At 44.7% G+C, this 25,526-nt stretch overlaps 1 protein-coding gene across 3 annotated transcripts in view; it reads left to right on the top strand.

Annotated features, from left to right (window-relative positions):
- The first annotated feature begins 1,968 nt into the window (after positions 1-1,968).
- Positions 1,969-25,526, top strand: part of DGKH (diacylglycerol kinase eta) — a 218,279-nt gene continuing 194,721 nt past the window's right edge. The window contains exons 1-2 of one of the 3 annotated variants that reach the window (XM_025000021.2): positions 1,969-2,062; positions 9,313-9,507. In XM_025000021.2, coding sequence (XP_024855789.1) covers positions 2,003-2,062; positions 9,313-9,507 — 255 coding nt within the window. In that variant the 5' untranslated portion in view covers positions 1,969-2,002. Of the gene's footprint in view, positions 2,063-8,572; positions 8,637-9,312; positions 9,508-25,526 lie in introns of those variants that run through there. The other 2 variants (XM_025000024.2, XM_025000022.2) reach the window with 2 other exon arrangements.

The raw sequence follows: 25,526 nt of genomic DNA on the forward strand, positions 1-25,526 counted from the left end.
CAAGCTGAGCTGAGGGCCAGTGGGACGTCTGGGTAGACATTTCTGATAAGAAATTGGCTTTACAGACTGGAGATCTGGGATAGGCTGGACAGGTTATGAGTTACTAGCACATGGTTGAAGTCATGGATGGGTCTGGATAGACCAGATAACATTACAAACAGACCAAAAAAACAGACTATTTTAGCATTCCAACACGTCAAAGGTGAAAAGGGGCCAAGTTCAAGTAAGACGTTTAGAGGACAGGAAACTGAAGTATCAAGTCTGGCCTCCAGTGACAAATATTGCAGATACATTAAATAAGAAGCGAATGGTGGTGGGGGGCAGGGAAACGACCCAATGGTTCAGGGAAGTTTGAAAGCACAGGTGACCTTTGTCAGGGTCGCCTTGGAAGAAGAGTGGGCACGGAGATCGGTTGCAGGAAAGAATGAGTGGTAGATGAAGAAAGGGTTGTAAGAATCATAAAAAACAGGCATTTATCTCCCAAAGAGCTTGACAGTGAGGAGGTGGGGACTGGAGGATCCAGACTGGATCAAGGAAGCGTTTTGAAAATTTCAGTTTGTTTTTAAAATGTGCGTATATGTTTTACATGATGAAGGGCCTGGGAAGATGCTGATAGAAGGAGACTACAAGTCCAGGAGAGGGAATACCTGAAAAGCCATCCCGACTCATTGGAAAAGACCCTGATGGTGGGAAAGGCTGAAGGCAAAAAGAGAAGGGAGCGCGGAGGATGAGATGGTTAGTTAGCAACTCGGACTCAATGGACGTGAATCTGAGCAAACTCCAAGAGATGATGGTGGAGGACAGAGGAACCTGACGTCCTGCAGTCCATGGGGGTCGCAAAGAGTCAGACACGACTCAGGGACTGAACAACAACAGAGCCATTCTCGGGTTGGAAATAGACTGAAACCGTCTCCGATGCCCATAAGAGGATCAGAAACGCTGTTTGAAACGTTGTATTCAAAGGTTGGGACCAGGCGACATGTCATTTATTGAGCGCTCACTGCGAGCCAGTCCCTTTCCATAATTTGAAGGCAGCGCTCTAACTGGAAGGCAGACCCACTCCGGAGCCGGGTTTGTTTCCATGAAACCGTTAATCACTAAAAAGGCATTAAAAAAACAAACAAAAAAAGTACTCCCTGAAGCTGAACCCCTCTCACAGATGCTAACCCATCTGCAAGGCTTTTTAATGTCACAAAGCATAAACCATCCCTGGCGCAGCTGGTTCAAGAGCGGCTCTGGAATGCAATGATCTCCCTCGCTCTGTCGAAGTCGGTTACCGTCCAGCGCGATTCAGTTCAAGCCCCAGCGCCCGGAGGAGGGGAGGTGCCCGCGCGCAGGCCGCCGGCGTGGGGAGGGAGGCGGGCGCGGGCTGCGGGCACCGGGAGAGGGAGACGCGGGGACAGGGGGGCTGGAGGCGGCTCCGGGGACGCGCGGTCGCTGCTGCTCCCGTCGCCAGCGCATCGGCCGGCCGCGCCGGGCTTTCCCCACCGCTCCCTGCTCTCCCCGCGCGCGCGCGCGGCGGCAGCTCGGCGCCCGGTCCCGGGGGGGAGGCCGCTCGCGTCCCCGCGGCCGCCCGGCGCCCCTCACCAACCGGCGGCCGCTTTCGGTTCCGCGCCTTATAAGGCCGGCCCGGGGGGTCACGTGCGCCCCGGGCCGCCCGCCGGGAGGAGGGGGCGGTGGGGAGGAGGCGGGGCGGGGAGCGGGGAGGAAAAGGGGAGGGAGCCGGGGGCGGAGGAAGGCGCGGGAGGCGGCGGCGGCGGGGAGCGGATCGCGCGGCGCTGGACCGCGGAGGAGGAGGAGGGGGAGGTGGACGGAGGGCCCGGCGCGGGGGCGGGAGAGCTCAGCGCGGCGGAAGCCGGAGACGGCGGGAGGGCCGGTGGCTGGGAGCCGGGCGGCGGCGGCCGCGAGCACCGCGGCGAGGGAGGCGCATCCAGCGGCCCCGGCGGCGGCGGGGGGCCCGGGTCCGCACTCCGCGGGCGGCCGGCGGGCGCGGGCCGGCGCGATGGAGCCGCGGCACGTGCGCCCCTCGCCGGGCGCCCGCAGCCCGACCTGGGAGGAACCGGTGGGTACCGCGCCCGCGCCCGCCCCCTCCCGCTTCTTCTCTGTCGCGTCCCCCCCCTCCCGCCCGGGCCGGGTTCCGTTCAGGAAATGGCCCGGGATGAGGTCCCCAGCTGCTTCCCAGCCGGGGCCGCGCTTCCTCCGCCGCCCCGGCTCCTCCTCGCGCGCAGCCCGGAGCCCCTTTGTCCGGCCCGCCGGGGCTTTCCCCGAGGGGGGCCGCCGGCGACCCGCGCGGACCACGGCCCTCAGAGCACTGTTTGATTTCCGTGCTTCATCCACTTCTCAACTTTTTTTTTTTTTTGGACTTGATTTTAGAGCGAAGAGGGTGGGTAGGGAGGAGGAAAGGAGAAATCCAGACCGTGGGTCGACCGGCAGGGCTCGGAGGAGATCCGCGTTCCCCCCGCCCGAGACCGCGCCCTGGCCCATCACCTGGGCGCGCAGGTTCCCGGGGACCCGCGCTGGCCGGGCGCATCGCGGCTTGAAGCCCGGAACCACGCCTCCGACTCTGGCTCGCCGCTAAAGCCCCGGGCTTTTCTAGAGGGTCAAGGGGGCTTTCCAGGGGTGAAGCGGGAAGCTGACCTTGATTTCGCCTAGGTTTTTCGCCGCCCATAAAACGCGGAGGTTGGGTGATTTTAGGGACCCGAGTAGCCAGTACATGTGCCTGGTATGTGCGACGGTAACGAGTAGGAGCCCGGGGGGAGAGGGGGTATTCGCATCCGTTCTCTCAAACTCTTTCAACTTATTTCTTGCAACTCAGACAGTCAGAACCACCTCACCGCCCTCCAGTGTTTCTCCCCCTAAATTCCCGTCTCACTCAGAGCTCTGTAATCCTGTGTGGGCTGCCTTTTCCCCTGGCATCGAATTTTAGCTCTCTGCGCCTGCCTCGATATTTGGTACTTCGTCCTGGTTGATATTCTTGAGCCTCTTTGAAAAGCCTCACCGGTGTTCTGTTTACCGTGTTCCCAGGGACTCCCGCATTATCTGCTCAGGCTGGCCCCCTGCCTGTTGAGAGCTTCTAGGTCAGGTGCCGGGTTTGGTTTTTTTTCTTTTCCAATGTGTACCCTACCGGCTCCTTTGCCCAAGTTTCTCTGCCTTCTGTTTCCCGACCTTTCGGCAGTGTCCTTCAACCCTGATCAGTCTGTATCTGCAGCTGTCTTTGCTTTCATAAAGTTGAACATGTTATTAGCTTGCCCGTCTGCTCATATTTCTTCTGTTGTGTGTATTGTGTGTATTACTGAGGATTAAAATATCCTTGAAATTCAAAATACAGTTCGGTTTTGGAGTTTAAGTCAAAGATCCCTGAAAACTAAATTTAGTGACCTGTTTTTGTAACTTCTTTACTTTTAAACTTTCCTACCTGGGAAGTCCTTTATGAACTTGCAGACCTGGAGTCAACACCAATCACAATGAAAAATGCCTGGTTGTATCTATTTTACTGTAGGATGCTGATGCCACAGCTACTTTGGCAGGAAAACTTTTATTTTTGCTTTACTTTAAGTGACAAAAATGAAAATGTTTATTTATTAGCCTTTAAAACTAGAGCCCAAACAGAAATATGTGAGTGAATTGTGACACTTTGTCCAGTCTGCAGAACTCTCCTTTAAAAAATGAGGTTTATTTTCTTTAAACGCTGCAGGCCTTTTTATTTACTCAACAGGTCTTTTATCCAGCACCTACTATGTTCCAGGACTGTTGAATGTAGCAGTTGACTGCACAGGCACAAATCCTTAAATCATCACAGAGCCTTTATTCTTACGTAGACAAAATGTCTTGTTTCATACATTTTACTATTTTAGAGTAAAAAGAAAAGAGTTCAAAGAAGAAAATCATCAGAGATCTCGTGTATGTGGCATAAAGTGATCCTGTGGACAAAGTGGTTTTATTTGAAACCCTGTGGCTGTCCATGTCTGACATGAAGTCTAAGAACTAATAAAGGGGACTCTCATTTAACTTCTTAAAAAAGATAAGTTATCCAAATTACTGAAAAGTGTGGACAAGAAAAATGACAGGGGAAATAATGCATGTAAATGTCAGTTATTTCAGACGTGGGGCGCTAACTGGGGAAATGTCAGCTTAATCTATGTTGAAGGACAGATTTCCCTACAAAAACTTTTTTCAGATCAGTGATCCCTTACGAATCTAATCAAAGCTATGTACTGTCTTCCTCCCCAAGATGTAGCCATGCAACATACATATAAAAATTTAATAAAATTTCAAGGGAATCAGAGTTCCCATAGCCCATTCTGTTGACCTTCAAAGACCTTGGGTTAAAAGATCTGCTTTGACCTGGATTCCATTTTGCTGTCATTTAAAATCTCTTTTTTTCCTTAATTCCAATACAGGCTACTTTAATACTTCTTTACCATAAAAGTATACTCAGTTACATTTATGAAAAAGGAATATTCAGGAACGAACAGGCAATATTCCCAGCACACAGATCATGCTGCATTGTTTCTTACTGTAAATAACGGCATATGTGTAAGGATATAGTTTCTCTGGTCTTTTTTGCCATGTCCCAAAACGTGATATGATTCCACATGGAACCATTCAGACAGAAGAGTTAACATAATGTCGGGAATAGATGCTGAGTAATAGTAAAGAGAATAGCCCGTCTAGCTTGAAATGTACTCGTGCTTGGAGCAGCGAGGCAGCTGCTGGCCATCAGGATGGTCTTTGTACTTGGAGATGAAATGAAGTTATTTAATTAAGGGAGGGTACTTAAATAAACTGTTAACCTTATCATTACCCCATTGAGGGCACTGGGCCTGCAAGAAGATAAATGTTAGCATTCAGGTGTCTGTGTATTTCCTTTAATGCTAGCTTTAGAATGTAATCAAATCATGGAAACAGAGGCATTACCTAAATTTCCAATTAATTAAAAAATATTTCGGTGGTGGGAATAGGTGGGTTCAGGAAGATATTTAGCCAAGTAGTCCTTGTAGATAATAGCCTGTGAGAAAGTAAATAGAATTCTTGCCAGAACTTAGCAGAGTATGAGGGTATTTACAGAGTAATGCTTGAACAGTACTGGGATGCTAGAGTACCCTTTACTTATTAAAATTTATTTTTATTTCCGAATGATTGTTACCTAGTTGGCTCTGATGAAGCTATTCAGACCACTGAAAAATTAGGGAGAGAAGAGTTTCAAAGGAAAAATGGCCAACACATAAATGAGAGTTTATATTTATGTATGAAGTCTAGATGACCGAAGTTGTGTGCCTTAGGTGCAGGGATGGGCATCCGTACATGGAGTTGATATCATGATTACTGTCATTTCAAAATCCTCTTCATTGAGATAACAAGGGAATTTTAATGAAGCTTTCAGTGTTACATTCTAAACATGGAATCAGTTCAGTTCAGTCGCCCAGTCGTGTCTGACTCTTTGCGACCCCATGAACCGCAGCACGCCAAGCCTCCCTGTCCATCACCAACTCCCAGAGTCCATCCAAACCCACGTCCATCGAGTCGGTGATGCCATCCAACCATCTCATCCTGTGTTCCCTTCTCCTCCTGCCCTCAATCTTGCCCAGCATCAGGGTCTTTTCCAATGAGTCAGCTTTTCGCATCAGGTGGCCAAAGTATTGGAGTTTCAGCTTCATCATCAGTCCTTCCAATGAATATTCAGGACTGATCTCCTTTAGGATGGACTGGTTGGATTTCCTTGAAGTCCAAGGGACTCTCAAGAGTCTTTTCCAACACCACAGTTCAAAAGCATCAATTCTTCAGCTCTCAGCTTTCTTTATAGTCCAACTCTCACATCCATACATGACCACTGGAAAAACCATAGGAATAGGTAGTGTATTATGGAAGCTGTTTTAAAGTTGGCATGAAAGCAAGTCTGTACCTGTTCAACCTGCAGTGTTCTTTGCATGGCTCCAGTTGACTAGGAACATGAGTCTTAGAACGTGTTTTTAAAGTGCCTATGTACTTAGGTTCTTCAGAATCTAATGTAGACTTCATGTTTATGACATAATATTTAATGTAAAACCATAGAGCATATGGGATTTAATCAATAAAAGCTACAAATGGATATTAAATCTCTTGTTATAAGTATGATTAATAAGAATATAATTCAAAATATCTCTATAGGTAATATTTATAAGGTTGGTATCAGAATGAGAATTGGCTGTAACTTATCTTTAGTATAATAGTTTTTTTTTTTTTTTAATGGGGTGGAAAGCCCTTTTAAGTAGACACCTAAAAGTAATTTAGTGGTGGCTTCTATTTCCACTTCTTTCTGAATGCAGTGTCTATGTGGCTTATGTCCGAGCTTATAATAGTTTGTTTGTGATACATTATGTTCAAAACAAAGATTTCAAAGTAATAATAATAAGATAAATATGTAAGATGCATCTAAGAAATTATTTGAATATCTGAAAACACCAACAATTTTGGTGAACAGTTTGGAGAACAGTTCAAGGAAATCTTATAAAGAAATAATGTAATATGCCACATATTTGAAATTTGTTTTAGTTGCTATTTTGAGCTACATTAAAATGGTTGTACATATTGAGCTCTCGACATTGCTATTATATTTTTAGGGGAAGTGAAGTGCATTGCAGGTATACAGTGTACAGACTGAATATCCCTTCTGGCAATTTCTAATTTACAGATAAGACCTGAGAAGATGCCAGTGGGTCAGCTACTTGAAGTTAGGGATTATAGTTCCTCAGAAGAGATGACTGGAGAAAAGAGCATCTTTCATGAGCTACCTTTTGTGGGAAATGATGCGACATTCCTTCACTTGCTTACACAGCAGTTCACTCTAAGTATGTGCTAGGGAAAATGCAGACCAGGGATCATTTAGTTAACATTGGCGGGTGAAGACTGGCTGTACGTTCAGAGTCACAACCAAATTTTAGAACTTTTTACAAGAGTCTTTGAAGAGCAGGGGTAACTGTGAGGTTAATTTTTCATGAAGTAATGAATACCTTTACTTTGAGGTATTAATAGCCCAGCTTTTGCACGTGAAGCTATATATATATATATATATATATATATATACTTTTTAATATTTGTAAGTGATCAATGTTTGAATGAGAGTGAGAAGTGTATTCAGTCCTCTTAAGATCACAGAATAGGCATGGACATAAAACAATGGACCTTGCCCTTCTGTTTCACTCTCTGCCTGGATTTTGGAAAACATTGCTTATATAAAACTTTAAACCTAAATGTGAATAGAAACATGATAACGGACAAACCAACTTTTGTTGTGTGATGTGGTAATGTGAATAGAACATTAGAATAAGACACATGATTTTGACTTTGGTCCTGCTTGTGACTTTGGGCCTTGGGTTCTTTACATTAAAAGAGAAGGTCTGAACTAGGTTTATTCTTTCAAAAGGCCACTGACTTAGGTGCTCTTTGGATTTGTGAGATCACTGGATTTGTCAGTGACCAAACAGTTGGGTTAGAATAAAGGCCATTCTTTTGATTTTTTTTTTTTCCTATTAAAAGAATTCCCTTCTCAGAGGTATGTTCTCTGTAGATACAGACTTGCATTTTTATGGAGGCTTAAGTGTTCTTAAAGTTTATTCTGCCCAATTACTTTCCCTTTCTAAAGAAGACAACAGAGCCCAAAGAAGTAGCCTTTATCAGTTAGTAATACCTGGCCGCAAACTCCTGTCTTTGCACATTTGAACTAACCGTCACATTTCACATTTCAATCAATTTAATCTACCTAGTGGCTAGACAGTGGTACGGGGATTGTAGATTGTTTCTGAAAATCTCTTGGAACTGTTAGTTCTTCCACAGCATCAAATTATTGACAGTAAGATTTAAACTAAAAAAAAAACAAAAAACAAACAAAAAAAAACACACCACCCAAAGCAAAACACCCCCTCCCTTAGTCTGGAGGACCCTTAAAGGTCATGTCAACTGAAAAAAATTCGAATGAGTTTGAAGGGCGCGAACACGCTAAAGAGACTGGATGCTTTCCTGAACTGTGAAGAGACTCCATGGTGTGGCAGGGACTTTTTGCCCTACTTAAACACACAGCTTAACAGGAGCCTGGAATTCTCTGTGGATGACAAGAGAAACCTGTCACTTGAGTCTCTTCTCCCCGAAGCCCTCCCACAGCAGGCGTGCACATGGCAATGCAAGGCTGCCGTTTCCCAAGCGTCCGCTCCGCCAGCTCGCAGGGGACGAGCTGAGAGCGGTGGCTGCCGCCTGTTGATCCCATTTCCTCCCGCTCTGGTCCGGGTTAGGGAGTGGCTCTCTCCCAGGACCTTCCAGTGTTTTCGTGCTCGGGCTCCGGCGTTCGCACGGCTCCGGCGCATTGTTTTCTTCTAGGCAGCCCCCCCGGTTCGCGCTTGAGCTCAGAGCTTTCTCTTGCCCGCCGTCGTCTCGGGCTGCGTGTAACTCGCTGGTTTCTGCGCGCTCTCCACGCCCTTGCCAGTTTCCTGTTAGCCCAAGGGATCGCTCTTTCCGAACGAAAAAGTTCTCCGAGCCGAGTGGAGCCTCCCGGAAAATGCTCTTCTCTTCCGTGTGCGCCGGATGGGGGTGGGGGTGGGCCAGAAACTAAAGGCCACGGTCAGGAGAGCCGACGGGACCCGGACCTCCGGGCGGAGGCGGGAGAGGTACGCTTCATCACGGAGGGGCTGGGGGATCCGGAGACCCACCAAGGGGCAGCGCCCGTCCATCGCGGGGCCGCAGGGGACTTGTACTTGCGGGGACCGTGCGGCGAGGCCCGAGTGTCTCTGCAGAGATCCTGGGTTCGGGAGGGTGGCGGGAGCACCCAGGGGAGCCGGGAGGAAGCCAGGTTCCCTTTCTGCTCCTGGGGCCGTTCTTGCCACGGTTGCCCGGGAACCGAGGGAGGGAGGAAGCATCGCCGCCGGCCGGGCCTGCGGGAATAGGGGTGCGGAGATTTCGCGCCTCGCTCGCCCTCCGCGGCCCACCCTGGGGACCCCAGACCCTCGGGGACGTGGGACATGGGACGTAGTTCCGACCCGTCCGTCGCTCCCATCACCGCTACCCGCGCCGGTGGTATTCCGGGCCGGGCGCCCTGGGGTCCCAGGCGGGCCTGGGTCCGCGCCCCCGGCGCCCCGCCGCGGCCGCTGCTCTTGCCGGAGCCGGGCGCGGGGTCCCGGAGGCTCTCGACCGGGCGCGGGGTCCAGGGGGCTCCCGGGCGACCCCTCCCCGGCGCGGGCGGCTGGGGGGGGGTGAAGATGGCGGCGGCGGCGCGGGGCTCCGGGCCCCGTTCGAGCAGAGCGCCCCTGACCGCCGCCCCCGCCGGGCGGGGCTGTGTTCCCGCAGGAGTCGGACAGGATGGCCGGGGCCGGCAGCCAACACCACCACCCGGGCGCGGCGGGAGGAGCGGCAGGCGCTGCGGTCACCCCCGCCACTGTCCCGGCGGGGCCCGGAGACGACTCGTCAGACAGCGAAGCGGAGCAGGAGGGACCCCAGAAGCTGATCCGCAAAGTGTCCACCTCGGGGCAGATCCGCACCAAGGTAAGGCGGGCCGAGAGCAACCGGGGAAGACGGGAGGAGGCAGCTGGGGAAGGGGACCGAGGGCGCCCGGGCGCGGGGAGCGCGCCGGCGGATCCCCGGAGCGTGAGGAGGTGAGGGCGGGGCCTGGGCCGGGGGGCGGGGCCTGGGCCCGGGAGCGTGGGGAGCCGATGTGAGGGTGGGGCCTGGGCCTGGGGGCGGGGCCTGAGCCGGGGAGCGTGGGGAGCAGAGGTGAGGGCGGGGCCTGAGCCCGGGAGCGGGGCCTGGGCCTGGGAGGGTGGGGAGCAGAGGTGAGAGTTGGGGCGGGGTCCGAGAACGGGGCCTGGGCTCGGGGGCGGGGAGCAGAGGTGAGAGTGGGGCCTAAGCCCGGGGGCGGGGCCTGAGCTCGGGGCGGGGCCTGAACCCGGGGGCGGGGAGCGCGCCGACGGATCTTGGGAGCTTGGGGCTCAGAGGTGAGGGCAGAGCCTGGGCCGGGGGCGGGACCCACTGGAGCTGTTCCCGGTCCCGACGCTGGGGCCTTCAGGGTGGGCTCCTGGGGAGCCAGGGTGGAGACGGGGAACCAAGCAGCGTGGGAAAATGCCGAAACGCTGTTTAGAGTTACCACTCAGGGATCCAAAAAGGAGTGTTTTATTATTTTTGGTCCTACCTGCCGAGCAGTGGTTGCTGACACTTTGCACAGGGAGAGAAGTGCAGGCAGGCCAGCCAGAGCTGCTGTGACCTTCGCCACCTTCTCTTCCCGAGGGCAGCAGCCTGTCGCTCCCTGACCCTCCCAGAGGGGTAGGATGGGGAGGTGACTCCTGCCTGCCCCTTTGCTGTGCTTTGGTAAATGATGCTCGCACTCTGCGCAGCACAAACCACAAACCTCGAGTCCCAGGTTTCCACTAAGTGCTGTATTCAGATCTTATCAACGCACGCATGGTTATTTTTAATACTGAAAAGTAACTGTTTTGTCGTATATGGAGATATGCAAGCTGTGTTATTCTTTCTGTAACAAGTGTTACTGACCTGTGAGGGCTCAAGTTGAGCGTTTTAATTTGATTTTATATAATATATATATTTCAAGTGCTGGCAACTTAAACATTACTTATATATTCTAAATTTGGGTCATATTTTAGAAATTATGACGTTGAGAGTCTGTTATCACTGGGCGACTTTAACGAGGAATTAGAAAAGGGAACCAATAAAATCGTTAGATTTGTGTGGTCTTTAAAAATAAATGTGCAGAAGTTAATTCATTCTATACCTATTTTTACGAGAACTTGTTTTCTAAGGTTAATGGAGCCACATATGAAAATAGAACTTTTATTATATGCCTGTGGATTCATGTTTGCACTTGCCTGGCTCCTTACTTTCTAAAATAAATATGTGTAAGCACACACACAACTGTTAACAAGCTTCACTGAGTGAAGAGTCAAAGACTGCTTCATTTTTAAGTGCAGGTCTTGTAACTGCTTTTAATAGTGACATTTCTAATTTAATAAACTTTGTGATAAATTAAGGGTATGGCATTTAATGTATTTTTAGAAGATTAAGGCTAAATAAAATAGGGTCTTTCCTAACAGAGAGTGCCTTTAACATTTGAAATCTTAATTTAAAAAGTTCACAAAACGGTGTTGATAATCAGCAAAATGACAGGTAAAGTGGTGTTTTTACATATTCACCTGAAATGGCTAAAATTCCATGTATGCTTACGTCAAAATTGACCAGTAAATTTATACTGTTTGGAAGAAAATTTACAGAGATCTCTAATTTGAACTGAGTGAAATAAAAAACAAATTTGTTGGGAGTACCACTAAAATTTGAAAGATACTTGAACTGATGTTGATAGCTACAGTTATACTGTTTAAATTTGATATTTTCTGTGGTTTGGGGAAAAGCATATATATCAAGACTGAGAGTCAATTCAAGAAGCATATTTATTGTTGGTTTCCCATTTAACTTTTTAACAAAAATATTTAACACTGATGTTTTGGCATAATTAGGAATAATTAATGATCATTAAATGAAATGTTCCTATGTACTGAATTTCAGAAGTTGTGTTTTTTGTACTAGCTTAATGCAAGTGCACACAGGTTCATCATCATTATCATACATGGACACAAGCGATCAGGGCCTAAATTGGCTGAAACTGCTGATCCTTGGCCTCCTTACCCGCCCCATCCCCCAGTCCAGACTGTTCATATCTGCCACAAATTTCAGCAGTTACATCTCTGATTCTCAGGGATGAAGGCAGAGCAGTGGGGGGAAGGAGCACCGCTAAATTCAACTGTTGGTTTCCAGTCTTCAGTTATGATCCAGATAAAAGTTGAGGGAAAAGATCTTGAGCACAGGACGGATACACCATTGATCCCTTGCACAGGTTTGTGAGATGGGAGAGCCTGGAGGAGGAGGCCCTGGGACTAGCCCACAGCTTGGTCATTTTTTAGACAGTAGGAGCTCATACATCCTGAAGATAAACCAAGGGATCACTAGGTCTGACACGTTGTGGTTACTAATAGCGTCTTCAATTATGGTGTATAGCAGTCTGGAATGGTATATGTGGCACACGAACACATAATTTGCATGCCTATATCCACATGCTTACGTATGTTTGTGTATGTTAATATATGCTGTCTCTTTGGAAAGCACTTGTGCACATACAGAGAGGGCCTACAGCAGAGTGAGTTGAAAAGATGAGTTGAATATTATTTCTTGAATGATTATGTGTATACATTACATGTGCTCACGTAATGCTTCATATATATGGGTATTACCATTAAAACACACTACTTCTTTTAGTTTCCTTTAAGATCCTTAGGCTCATAAAGCCGATTGGTGTTTAGCTTTGGAGTGAAAAATAACCACTAATTTAAGTCATTACCTTATTTTAAGTGTTTTTTTTGTGGTAAATGTTGGTTAATGTTTTAAATAATTTGAGTGTTAGTGAAGAACCTTAATTGTGGCATTTGGAAAGTGTCCAGACTTTTCTTAATTGAAAAAATAAGGTGTGCATATAGTAAGACATTCAGACAGTGTGAGAGGATATTTGGTGAGGGAACGGTATCCAGTGAAAAGTCATCTCCCTCCCACACTAGACTTCATAGTCTCTGTTTCAAAGGCAACTGTTGACAGTTTCTTTGTTGTGTGTTTCTAGAAAATTTCTATGTACATAAAAGAATATATATATGTATACATAGATGGGCTTCCCTGGTGTCTCAGATGGTAAAGAATCCACCTGCAATGCAGGAGACTTGGGTTTGATCCTGAGTTGGAAAGATCCCTTGGAGAAGGGAATGGCAACCCATTCCAGTATTCTTGTCTGGAGAATCCTATGGACAGAGGAGCCTGGCAGGCCACAGTCCACGGGGTCACAAAGAGTCAGACAGGACTGAGCAACTAACACACACACACACGTGTGTGTGTGTATATATATATATATATATATACACACACACACCACACTTAAATATGTAGTATTTTGCAAATACTGATGAGAACATTCTGTACATGTTCTGCATCTTGTTTGTTTGGGGATATAATATGGAGATCATTTCTCTAATGTTTGTCTACAGATACTTTGTTCTTTCTGATGATGGCAAAGTATTCCTTTATATCAGATTGAGCTCAGTGAAACTGCACTGTCGTCAGGTCAAAATGGTAGAGAGTAAGGCTGGGAGGTGGGGAAAACGGGGAGAAGTACACGCTTTCAACTCTAAGAGGAATATCTTCTGGGCATTTAATGTACAGCATTGTGACTGTGGCTACTAAAATTGTATCGTGTATTTGAAATTTGCTAAGAGAATAGCAAGATATTCTCACCACACACACAGGTACACACATGGTAGCTGTGAGGTAATGGATATATTAATTAACTTAATTGTGGTGATTGTTCCACAATATATATGTCTATCAAATAATCATCACATTAAGTACTTTAAGTATTTATACAATTTTACTTGTCAATTAGACCTCAATAAAGCTGGAAAAAAATGATCCCATATGGGAAATCTCATATGGTTTAATCTAGCATGTTATGTCTTCACTTAATTAACCAGCTCTCTATGAAAGGAAATATGGGCTATTTTAAGACAGCACCAATCTCAGCTTTTTTGCAGTGGATACTATGCACTTTTTAGGTAAGGAATAAATAGACTGGCATGCTTTTTGAATTAGTATGGTCTAATAAAATCCACATGTACGTTTTAGTATCCTCCTCAATCCCATACTGTGTACTCTGTTCCTGTTTTCATTTCCCATTTTTTCCTTCTGTTTCTTTGTCCTTGCTATCTCTCTCCTACTTTTCTCATTCTCTGTTTTTCACCTTTTTTCTTTCTATGGTGTCTCAGATGGTAAAGAATCTGCCTGCAGTGCAGGAGACCTGGGTTCAATCCCTGGGTCGGGAAGATACCGTGAAGAAGGGAATGGCTACCCACTCCATTATTCTTGCCTGGAGAATCCCATGGACAGAGGAGCCTGGTGGGCTACAGTCCGTGGGGTTGCAAAGAGTTGGACACGACTGAGTGGCTAACACATACACACAGTGATTCTCAAACTATCAGCTAAGTAGAATTTCAGGTAGGCTTATCTAGCTACCCAGGTGCTAAACACTAGATAATTTTATGGCTGCCTCAATCTCCTCAAAGGAAATAAATCACTTGCATACAGAAGTTTAAGTACTACTGATTGGGGAAACTAAAGGGAGCTGTAACTCATCAGATCTCTTCCTTTCTCTTTACCTAGGACTATTATCCCTAAATTCTTCATCTTGCCTCAAGGAGAATTCTGCATTTAGATTGATTCTGCATTTAGATGTACTGTTGTAGAGAATTTCACAGGTGTTTACTGGGCGTGAGGCGTTCTGGAACAGCACTAATACAAACTCAGAACAGCTTAATTATGAACATGAGTGTGAAGGTCGCTTGGTTTGCTTTTTGTTGGCCCATCAATACTGTAGTCTTTCATCTTGCAGTGAATGGCTAGAGGAACCTTGGTCAGGATTATAGACTAGAATTGTTCAACTATCATAAGCCAAATGGTAAAAACAGATAGGAACCAACTCAAAGACTTTTTGACTCATCTTGGCTAAGGTCATGAAGCTTCATGTGTCAAAAATGCTTCCTAATTTGCTTTATTATGCTCCCACTTATTTTTTCCACATTTATGTCTTACAGTTAATTTTAATGTCCATAAATGAGTTTCTAAATTTAGCTAAAACACACCTGAGCACTGAAAAGATATTCAGAACTTTGCAACATGATACCTGTATTAGGACATGTTTTTCTGCCCATTAAAAGAATAACCACCACATTCTTCAGTTAAAACCTGGTTTTACTTTAACTTGAAGGATGTATAAATAAACTCGTGTCTTTATGGTAAGGCATGATCAATATGGAAATATTGATTTGTATTTTTCACTGCTTTATGAGATGCAATATGTGCAATTAAACATTATCTTTCACCATAAACCTTCTGTAGAGTAGATTAGGGAGGACTTGCTTAGTGTTTTGCAAATTGTAGATGGCAGCCGGTTAGTAGGTTCTGCTGGTTCATATCCAGTATTTGAAACAGAAACAGAATAAATTAGAAAATACTATTTAAGTATTTTCTACATGGAAACATTGTTTCCATGTAGTTCTACATGGAAACATTGAATTGGGTGATGATCCAAATAGTATGGGAAACAGAAACAAGGCCAGCAGATTGGTAATAAATAAAGTAATATTAACAAGTTTATTGTTCAGAAACTCACTATGATGTGAAAGGCAAGTAGGAATATTTACATTTTGATAGGTGATAAGCAGGAAGATATCTTGAATTATAAGAGTAATTAACATTCGTCTAGGCAGAAGTCAATGGCACCCCACTCCAGTACTCTTGCCTGGAAAATCCCATGGACGGAGGAGCCTGGTAGGCTGCAGTCCATGGGGTCGCTAAGAGTCGGACATAACTGAACGTCTTCACTTTCACTTTTCACTTTCATGCATTGGAGAAGGAAATGGCAACCCACTCCAGAGTTCTTGCCTGGAGAATCCCAGGGATGGGGGAGCCTGGTGGGCTGCCATCTATGGGGTCGCAGAATCCAACACGACTGAAGTGACTTAGCAGCAGCAGCAGGCAGAAGTCAGCTAACTTTTTCTATAAAGGGTCAGGTAGTAAATATTCAAAGCTTTGTGGGCCATAGACTGTCAGAATTACTCAACTCTACTGCTGTAGTGCAAAAGCATCTATAAGCAGTACTTGAATATACCTCTAAGTGGCTGTCATGTGATATATGTCTCTCTATGTGTTGTTGCTCAGTCACTAAATTGTGTCCAACTCTTTGCACACCGTGGCTTGCAGCATGCCACATTCCGTGGTCCTCCACCATCTTCTGTAGTTTGCTAAGTTTCATGCCCGTTGAATAGGTGATGCTATCTAACCATCTCTTCCAATAAAAGTTTAAGGATGTTAACATTTGAGTTCATAACATTTTCACGTGTTAACAAATATTTTTTCATTTGAGTTCATAACATTTTCATGTGTTAACAAATATATATATATGTATTTTAAAGCCATTTAAACACGTAAAAACCTTCTTAACTTGTGGGCTGTGTACAATCAGGTGCTAGAAGTATACGGCCCATGGATCTTCTTGGTGGGCTTTAGTTTCTGATTACTTTTCTAGGTAATGGAAAATGGTTTGCATAGCATTGCAAAGTTAAGGTGCTGCGAAATGCAATCAGTGTTGAAGGGACCAAATAAAGCTAGATCTCAATCCATTTAAAAATCTCATCTTTGTAGAACATTTTATTTTTAGCTTGGTTTGCGTCTTTGCTTCCATTTTAATGTGAACTAAATATAGATTGGAAACTCTGAGTCTTGGTACAGTAATATATGGTATAACAACTTTCTTTCCATTTTGATTGCAAGTTAAACATGATATCCCATTATTAAAGATGAGACTTAATAAATAATTTATTCAACCTTCACATACAACTTAAGATGCATTATTTGAAGGTATCTAAATTTAGAAAGCTTTCACTTTAAGGCTGCATGTTTGCTGTTGTGGTGGGAGTGATGAAAGGTTATATGAAACTTTTATTGTAGATGACTCGGGGCTCCTTTCTGTTTCCAGGGTACAGGGTTTCACTCATATTGGATTTGTTAGGCTTTACTTGCTCAGGAAATATGTTTATAGGCAAAGGTTTTAATTAAAGAGAGTTTGGTTTATGTCTAAAAATAGACCCTTGAAAAAGACCCATAACATGTTACTCCATTATGTTTTCCCTTGACAAATTAATTTGATTTTGTTGGGTATGGAGTGGTTTTTTTCTGTAACTATTTAGTTATTTGAAACACGTTTGTATTTTTGATTTGGTTAAGTGGCTTAAAAGGTCAATATCCATTGTTGATAATAACCCTAATTTAAGATGCAGTATACATTGTTTCTATTTTGTCAATAGATTGTCACTTATTTTTTTCAAAGTAACATAAATGACAATATTCCCCCCTCCCTGCTTTTTATTAGAAGGATATTTGGAAGACTTGTTAGCCTCTTGGGGTTTATTTATTTATTTATATTGGAATATAAAAAAATGCAGCAAAATGAATCAGTTATACATATACATAGATCCACTCTTTTTATGATTCTTTTCCATGTAGATCACTGAGAGTACTGAGTAGAGTTTCCTGTGCTATATGGTAGGCCCTTATTAGTTACCTAAGCCTCTTGTTTCATTCCAAGGAAGTATGATTAACTTTATCATGTGTGGAGCAGGCATCCCTAACCTTCTCACTGTGCAGGTTGAATACCAGGACTTTGTCCAAACACCAGATTGTGATTTAATGTTTGTTGTTCAGTCACAAAGTCGTGTCTAGCTCTTAAGCTTGGGACATTCATGTCAGAAATGTAAAGATCCCTTTCTCCTTAGTGTTTGTTTATAGAGCAGTTTTATAATATATACATGATCTCATCAAACAGTTGTGTAAAACTATCTGAATTTTACAAATGAAAAAACTGAGAGCAGCAGGTTGGAATATCTTCTAAGTAAATTGCAGGACTGCAACTCAAAAGCAGGACTTGGAAATAGTGGATGGCTTCCAAGTGTCTTCTTTTAAGTCCAGTAAGCTTCTTGGATTTGAAACTTGACTTCTATAGTATACAAGTATGGGTGTATTGGATTGGCCAAGAAGTTCGTTAGGGTTTTTCTGTACAGTGTTATGGAAAAACCCTAACGAACTTCTTGCCAACCCAATATGTGGGTGTCTGCTCACCTCTCCTGCTTCCCTTCCCCTGTGTTACCCTCTCCCTTCCTGCCCTGCCCTTTATTCATCTGTTTAATCTGAATGTATCTCTGACCAATGTTTTAGGTTTCCTAATGCCTTTTTGCGGAGAAGGCAATGGCACCCCACTCCAGTACTTTTGCCTAGAAAATCCCTCGGACGGAGGAGCCTGGTAGGCTGCAGTCCGTGGGGTCGATAGAGTCGGACACGACTGAGCGACTTCACTTTCACTTTTCACTTTCATGCATTGGAGAAGGAAATGGCAATCCACTCCAGTGTTCTTGCCTGGAGAATCCCAGGGACGGAAAGCCTGGTGGGCTGCTGTCTATGGGTCGCACAGAATTGGACACGACTGAAGTGACCTAGCAGCAGCAGCAATGCCTTTTTGCATTCAAAACTTATGTTTTTAGTGAGATGTTGAACAGTATATGTTTGAAAAGTCACTTTAAAAATAAAATATTTCAGCTGAAATTTCTATTAATTTTAATTACCATTAGCCAAATCATGGAATCACTTTGAAAATGGCTTTAGAAGGACTCATTTATAAGAAATGCTTATAGGTATCTAACGCTTCAAATAGATTTTCAAAGAAAACTGTTAGTTTCACTTTTGTAAGATGAGATGCTGGTTTTAAAAGGTCATGATATAGTGCTAATATGAATTATATAAAGTGCTTTTCCATTTGGCCTCTTGAGGAAAATACATGAATAAAATTTATTTTTAACTAGCTAAGGAATGAACATGACATTTCTAGGGTACAGTTTTCTCCATCTGACTCTTCCATTTAGGTAAGAAATAGTTCCAGGACGTGTACATGAGCAGGCACACCATTTTGAGTGGGGTTATTTGTACAGAGTCATATAGTACTTTTTATAAACTCATGTAGTACTTTCAAAACTCATGTTTTTAGTGAGGCTTTATGCTAAAGACTTTGACTGTGTGGATCACAACAAACTGTGGAAAATTCTTAAAGAGATGGGAATACCCAACCACCTGACCTGCCTCCTGAGAAATCTGTATGCAGGTCAAGAAGCAATGGTTAGAACCTGATGTGGAACAAGACTGGTTCCAAATTGGGAAAGGAGTATGTCAAGGCTGTATATTATCACCCTGCTTATTTAACTTATACGCAGAGTACATCATGTGAAATGCCAGGCTGGATGAAGCACAAGCTGGAATCAAGATTGCCGGTAGAAATATCAATAACCCCAGATATGCAGATGACACCACCTTTATGGCAGAAAGTGAAGAGGAACTAAAGAGCCTTTTGTTGAAGGTGAAGAAGCTGGCTTAAAACTCAACATTCAAAAAACGAAGATCATGGTATCCAGTCCCATCACTTCATGGCAAATAGATGGGGAAACAATGGAAACAGTGAGAGACTTTATTTTCTTGGGCTCCAAAATTATTGCAGATGGTGACTGCAGCCATGAAATTAAAAGATGCTTGCTCCTTGGAAGAAAAGCTATGACAAACCTAGACAGCATATTGAAAAGCAGAGGCATTACTTTGCCAACAAAGATCCATCTAGTCAAAACTGTGGTTTTTCCAGCAGTCATATATGGATGTGAGAGTTGGACTATAAAGAAAGCTGAGCGCTGAAGAATTGATGCTTTTGAACTGTGATGTTGAAGACTCTTAAGAGTCCCTTGGACTGCAAGGACGTCAAACTAGTCAATCCTAAAGGAAATCAGTCCTGAATATTCATTGGAAGGACTGATGCTGAAGCTGAAGCTCCAATACTTTGACCACCTGATGCGAACTGACTCATTAGAAAAGACCCTGATGCTGGGACAGATTGAAGGCAGGAGGAGAAGGAGATGACAGAGGATGAGATGGTTGGATGGCGTCACTGACTCAATGGACGTGAGTTTGAGTAAACTCCAGGAGTTGGTGATGGACAGGGAGGCCTGGCGTGCTGCAGTTCTTAGGGTTGCAAAGAGTTGGAGATGACTGAGCAACTGAACTGAATATAGTACTTTAAAATCATATTATTTTATATATATAAATATATATATGAATATATACTGTCTCCGGTTTGTGGAGCACTGTGGTAAAATAAACCCCTATGAACTAGAAAGAGAACATTTTCAGCAGCAGCCATCTAAGCTGCTATCTAAGTGTGCCCCTTCTCTTTTTCACTCTTTTGTTGTCCCTCAGTTCATTCAAAAAGGGACTTCCTTAGTGGTCTAGTGGTTAAGAATCCGCCTTCCAAGGCAGGGGATGAGGGTTCTATCCCTGCTCTGAGAACTAAGACCCTGCGTGCCATGGGGCAACTGAGCCTACATGCCTCAACTAGAGAGAAGCCCGTACATAGCAACTAAGGCTGGACACAGCCAAAAGTAAATAAATAAATGTTAGAAAGTAATTTATTCCAGAGATGCATATGGTGTCCAAGCACTGTCATAGATGCCAGTGATAGAGCAGTAATCAGAACCAAGATAGACAAAGATCTCTGCCCTCGTGGAGCTCACATTTTAATCCTGGGAGAACTTAGAAACTTATAAGTATGTAAAATGCATAACATATTAGAAGGTGAGAAGTGCTAAAGAGGGGAAAAAAAACACGAATGGGAGTGTGGGTAGGGTAGGAAGAGGAAGGTCTTCCTGAGAAGGTGACATTGGAATGGTGACCTTGAGGGAATGAGCCTTCCTCTGGGGGGAAGGCAGCCTAGGCAGAAGGAACAGGGGTACAATGACCAAGAGACAGAAGCTACAACAAGGAGGGGGTCAGCAGGGTGGGGCTGAAGTGGGGTGGGGGGATGGCAAGAAAGCCAGACGTTAACAGTAAAGTAGTGGGGAGTCCTTTGCCTTGGGCTCATGCATCCCATAGGGTGGCATTGAAGTGAGTGAAGTGAGATCGCTCAGTCGTGGCCAACTCTTTGCGACCCTGTGGACTGTAGCCTACCAGGCTTCTCCATCCATGGGATAGGGTGGCGTTAGTGGCGAAGAATCTGCCTGTCAGTGCAGGAGATGCAAGAGATGCAGGTTCAGTCAGTCCCTAGGTCGGGAAGATCCCCTGAAGTAGGAAATGACGACTCTTTCCAGTGTTCTTGCCTGGAGAAGCCTATGGACAGAAGAGCCTGGCAGGCTACAGCCCGTGGGATCTCAGAGTCTGACACGACTGAATGTGCACACAGAGCACACATGCGCTCTGTAGTCTGGATGGGCTTCAGGGGGCTCCCCGAATTTTGTGTTCATGTGTATGCCCCTCAGAAGACTAAAACCATCGATTTGTAAAAGGGAATTGTAGGACAGACAGTAAAAGATAGGTGAAAAAAAAAAAAAGAAACACATACTGTAATCATCCGTTATCATAGTTATTTGGAGAAATGCTAAAATTAGTGATGGATTAATGAAATGAAAGGAAAAGCCCCATTGGACAGCAAGGTTCCTTGGGACCCTTAAGTAGTGTCGGGTTTGTGTCTCAACTCTTCCATATACTATTTTTTTTTAAAAATGTGGACCGTTTTTAAAGTCGTTAGTGAATTAGCTGCAATATTGCTTCTGTGTTATGCTTTGGTTTTTTTGGCTGCAAGGTATGTGGGATCCTAGTTCCCCAATCGGGGGTCGAACCCGCAGCCCCTGCATTGGAAGGTGAACTCTTAACAACTGGGCCTCCACAAGAGTCCCTTCAGTGTTACTGTGGCAGAGAATGCTGTGCTCTTCAGTCTCTGGGCTTCCCCGCCTTTCCTGGCCAGCTGTGAGGCTTCATTTTGTGTGCAGAAAGGTGGGGCTGTGTCACCGAGTTTCAGCTGGTGGAACATGAGTGGGAGTGATGCTTGTCACTGTGGCCTCTAAAGCAGTCTGTGGGCCTCTCCTTGCGTTGTTCCTTGCAGATGTAGATTATGCAGCGGAAAGAGCTTGGATCCCTGACTCAGAGAGCAGAGCCTCTGTTCCTGCCCCCAAGCTCACATTGGATTGTGACTCAGAAGGGCTGTGGACCTTTACTGTGTTGAGCCCCTAAGATCTAGGTATTATCCGCTGCAGCAGTTAGCATACCATGACCGACACACTTCATCTCTCTGAACTTTGGATTTCTCATCTGCCAAATGGGGCTAGTGCTTCCTACCTCTCAGGGTCATGATGAGGATTAAGGAAATACACAGGATGCTTTTGTATCCCTGACTAGTATAATTATTTTTAAAAACTGGTATAAAATCCTCATACTGCAGTTATTCCTGATACATGTGCTTTTAAATATTTTAAGCAGCTTCTTACTCAGTAGGCTATATAGACCATGGTCCTTTGTTGGCTCTTTAAAAGGCTTGATAAAAGTATTATATTTTTACAGACCATTATTTTGTAATATCCAGAACTATCTTTGCCACCACAAAGGGCCCTTTGGATATCTGAAAACTCATACTGCAGGAGCCATGTCGATGGGCTCACTGCATGACATTCATGAGGACTAACCTTGCTTCTAGAGTAAGATATGTTACAAATGTCATAGGGAAAATATACTTTATTAAAAACAAGTGACCTCTCGCAGCTGGTAGTGGAGATACGTGGCCAGGTAGGCTTTTAGGTGCATCCACAGCCCGATCTGCTTTATCCTGAACCAATTTCTCTGCACGTTCCCCGTCGTCCCCTTTCTCAACTCCTCCTCTGTCCCCATAATCTGACTTTTGCCCAAACCACTTCATGAAAACCTCTTTTGCAAAGGTGATCTAATTGCTAACCTCCAGCAGTCTCTTTACTTTTCACTCAACTGTATTTCTTGCAATTTTGACACTGTTGACCATTTTTCCCTCCTCACATCTTCCCCATTTGCTTTCAAGGTTTAATTCCTGTTCTCTTTCTTACTAGCTTTTGACTGCCTCTCAATCTCTGTCCCTGTGTGCGTTTTCCCAGGATTCTAACTCTCTTTGCCCTTCCTTTGTTGATCTCCTCTATTAGGTTGGGCTTTGGCGTCCAGGCCTGTCTTGCTCCAGCCTGTGCTTTGCTGTGCGATCTGGACCACAGTTCCTTTGCCTACTAGACACTTACTGTGGTGGGTCCTGTAACCATCTCAGCCTCAGTATTTTCGTAAATAGATTAAATAGTTTCTCCCCACTCCCTGGGCAAATTTAGCTTCATTGTTTTTATAGGAAGAATTTGCTTTGTAGTTAACTGATTGATTATTATTTTTTTGTCTTGCTGATCATCTTCATTAATTCATTTGCTTTTAGCGGATATGCATTCAGTGCCTCCTTTGGCTAGGGTGAGTGTTCGGGCCTAGGAAACACTAGTGTATAAAGCAGACACAGCCCCTTTCCTCATGGAGCCCAGTTAGCAGTCACTATGTTTGGTCAATTGTGTATTTGCATAGGTTGTTTCACTTAATCCCCATAATAAAACTAAGTAGGTAGATACCAATATTATCCCCGTTTTAGAAACAAGGAAACCAAGGATTATATAAGTAATTTACACAAGATCACTCAAGCCTTCAAGCGACCTGTTTCATGCCTGATTTAACTATTACAATATTTATATAGAGCCTTCACTAAGTCGTGTCCAACTTTTGCGATCCAATGAACCATACCGGGCTTCCCTATCAGTGGGATTTCCCAGGCAAGAACACTGGAGTGGGTTGCCGTTTCCTTCTCCAGGGGATCTTCCTGACCCAGGGATCAAACTGGGGTCTTCTGCATTGCAGGTGATTCTTAGGTGGATTCTTTACTGACTGAGACACCAGGGAAGTCCATTATGATACATACTACTGTCTTTTTCTCTCCTGCTTGTGTCTGTCAGGAGTTCTTTCGTTCCTTCCCACTTCTGTTGCTGTTTTTTCCTAACCTTCACTTAACCTTTAGGATTTAGCATTTGGATTTTTTTGTCATGGATTTCCTATCTGGTCCATTCTCTACTACTCCTCTGCCAAAGCTATCGTTATAAAAGAGAAGTTTGATTATAATAAAATTTTGTATAATCTCTTACTTACCTAGTACCCATAATGGTAAATTTCTTATGGCTTAGTAGGTCTTTCTCAATTTAGCGGTAAACCACCTTTCTGGTCATTTATTCAGTATTTATCGAGTACTGTTGTAGTTGCCAGAATGGCAAAATCGCATAAAAAACCCTGCTTGCTAGAGCTTCTAGTCTATTGAGGGAGAAGTTAATAAACATATAAGCAAATACATATCAGATGTTCATAAGCACTGCTGCTAAGTCACTTCAGTTGTGTCCGACTCTGTGTGACCCCATAGACGGCAGCCCACCCCGTCCCTGGGATTCTCCAGGCAAGAACGGATTGGGTTGCGATTTCCTTCTCCAGTGAATGAAAGTGAAAAGTGAAAGTGAAGTTGCTCAGTCGTGTCCGACTCTTAGCAACGCCATGGACTGCAGCCCACCACGCTCCTCCATCCATGGGATTTTCCAGGCAAGAGTACTGGAGTGGGGTGCCATTGCCTTCTCCGTCATAAGCACAATGAAGGGAAATAAAATAGGATAAAGGGAGAGGAAGTAGTTAGAGCAGCGTGTGTGTGTGTGTACATGCATGTGTGTGAGTGTAAAGTGTTTTGGGTGAATTGGTCCAGGAAGGACTCTCCTGGGTGCGGTACTATTTGAACAGAGATCTGAATGAACTGGCATGAGCCATGCAGATATCTGGTGTCAGGGCGTGCCAGGCAGAGTCAACACTGAGGTCTCCAGTCTGCCTCTGCCACCCTGGGGGCAGTCAGGCCAGACCCTCTTCTGTTCCCAGAGTAAGGCAGGTGCGGTCTCATTTCCAAGTCTTTGCACTCATTATTCTGTCTACATGGAAAGCCTCCTCTTTTCTGTTTCTCTGCCTGATCCATTTTCTACTCTTATTTTCCCACATCTCTGAAACAGTGAAGTGGCTTACATCCAGTACTGTGTATCAAGCTTCAGTAAAATGTAGCTCTGACTGTGGGACCAAGAGGGAGGTTAGTGGGTTAGTCTATAGAGCAGAGACTCCGCTCTCTCTCTCTTTATATATGTATTATATAACATTATATACCACATGAAACTGAAAGTGTTAGTTGCTCAGTCCTGTCTGACTCTTTGCAACTCTATGGAGTGTAGCCCGCCAGGCTCCTCTCTCCATGGAATTCTCCAGCCAAGAATACTGGAGTGGGTTGCCATTCCCTTCTCCACGGGATCTTCCCAACCCAGGAATCAAACTGGAGTCTTCTGCATTGCAGGCGGATTCTTTAACCAGCTGAGCTACCAGGGAAGCTGGTGTAATAGATATGACAATGCTTTATATTATATGTTACATATCAGATAATATGTACAGTATATGTAATAATTTTATAACACTAATAATATATACTATATTATATATAATGTTACATATAAATGTATGCTTTATATTTATATTTTATAATGTATAATACATACTTTATTAACAAAAGGAAGGTGAGTTGTAAATTTGGCCCCACACTTCCTGGCAGCCACAGCAGCAAAATCACTTACAAAATTATATGGTCAGGAGTGAAAAAGCCCTCTGGATTTTAGCAGGAAAACAAGTTTTTCTAGGTCCCCAGGGCTGTGTGGTGTTCTGCCAGTATCCGCGTGGCTGTCACTGAGGGCTGAGGTAGACACTCACCTACATCACGACGCAAGTGTGGGCATGTCCCTGCAATGTTGCTCCTTTTCAGGGCTGGACATGCTCCAAACTGAACCTTCATGCCAGCAGTTTGGGAGGGGATTTAAGTAAGGCAGCTTTAGTTATGACTAAATCCAGGCATAAAATCCAAAATATTTTTGAAGATTGAATAAATGGCATGACCTTCAGACCATCCGCCTGTTAAACTGGGCGTCTGCCGAAGTACTTTG

This window comes from Bos taurus, chromosome 12 (genome assembly GCF_002263795.3).
Source record: "Bos taurus isolate L1 Dominette 01449 registration number 42190680 breed Hereford chromosome 12, ARS-UCD2.0, whole genome shotgun sequence".
Classification (NCBI taxonomy): Eukaryota; Metazoa; Chordata; class Mammalia; order Artiodactyla; family Bovidae; genus Bos; species Bos taurus.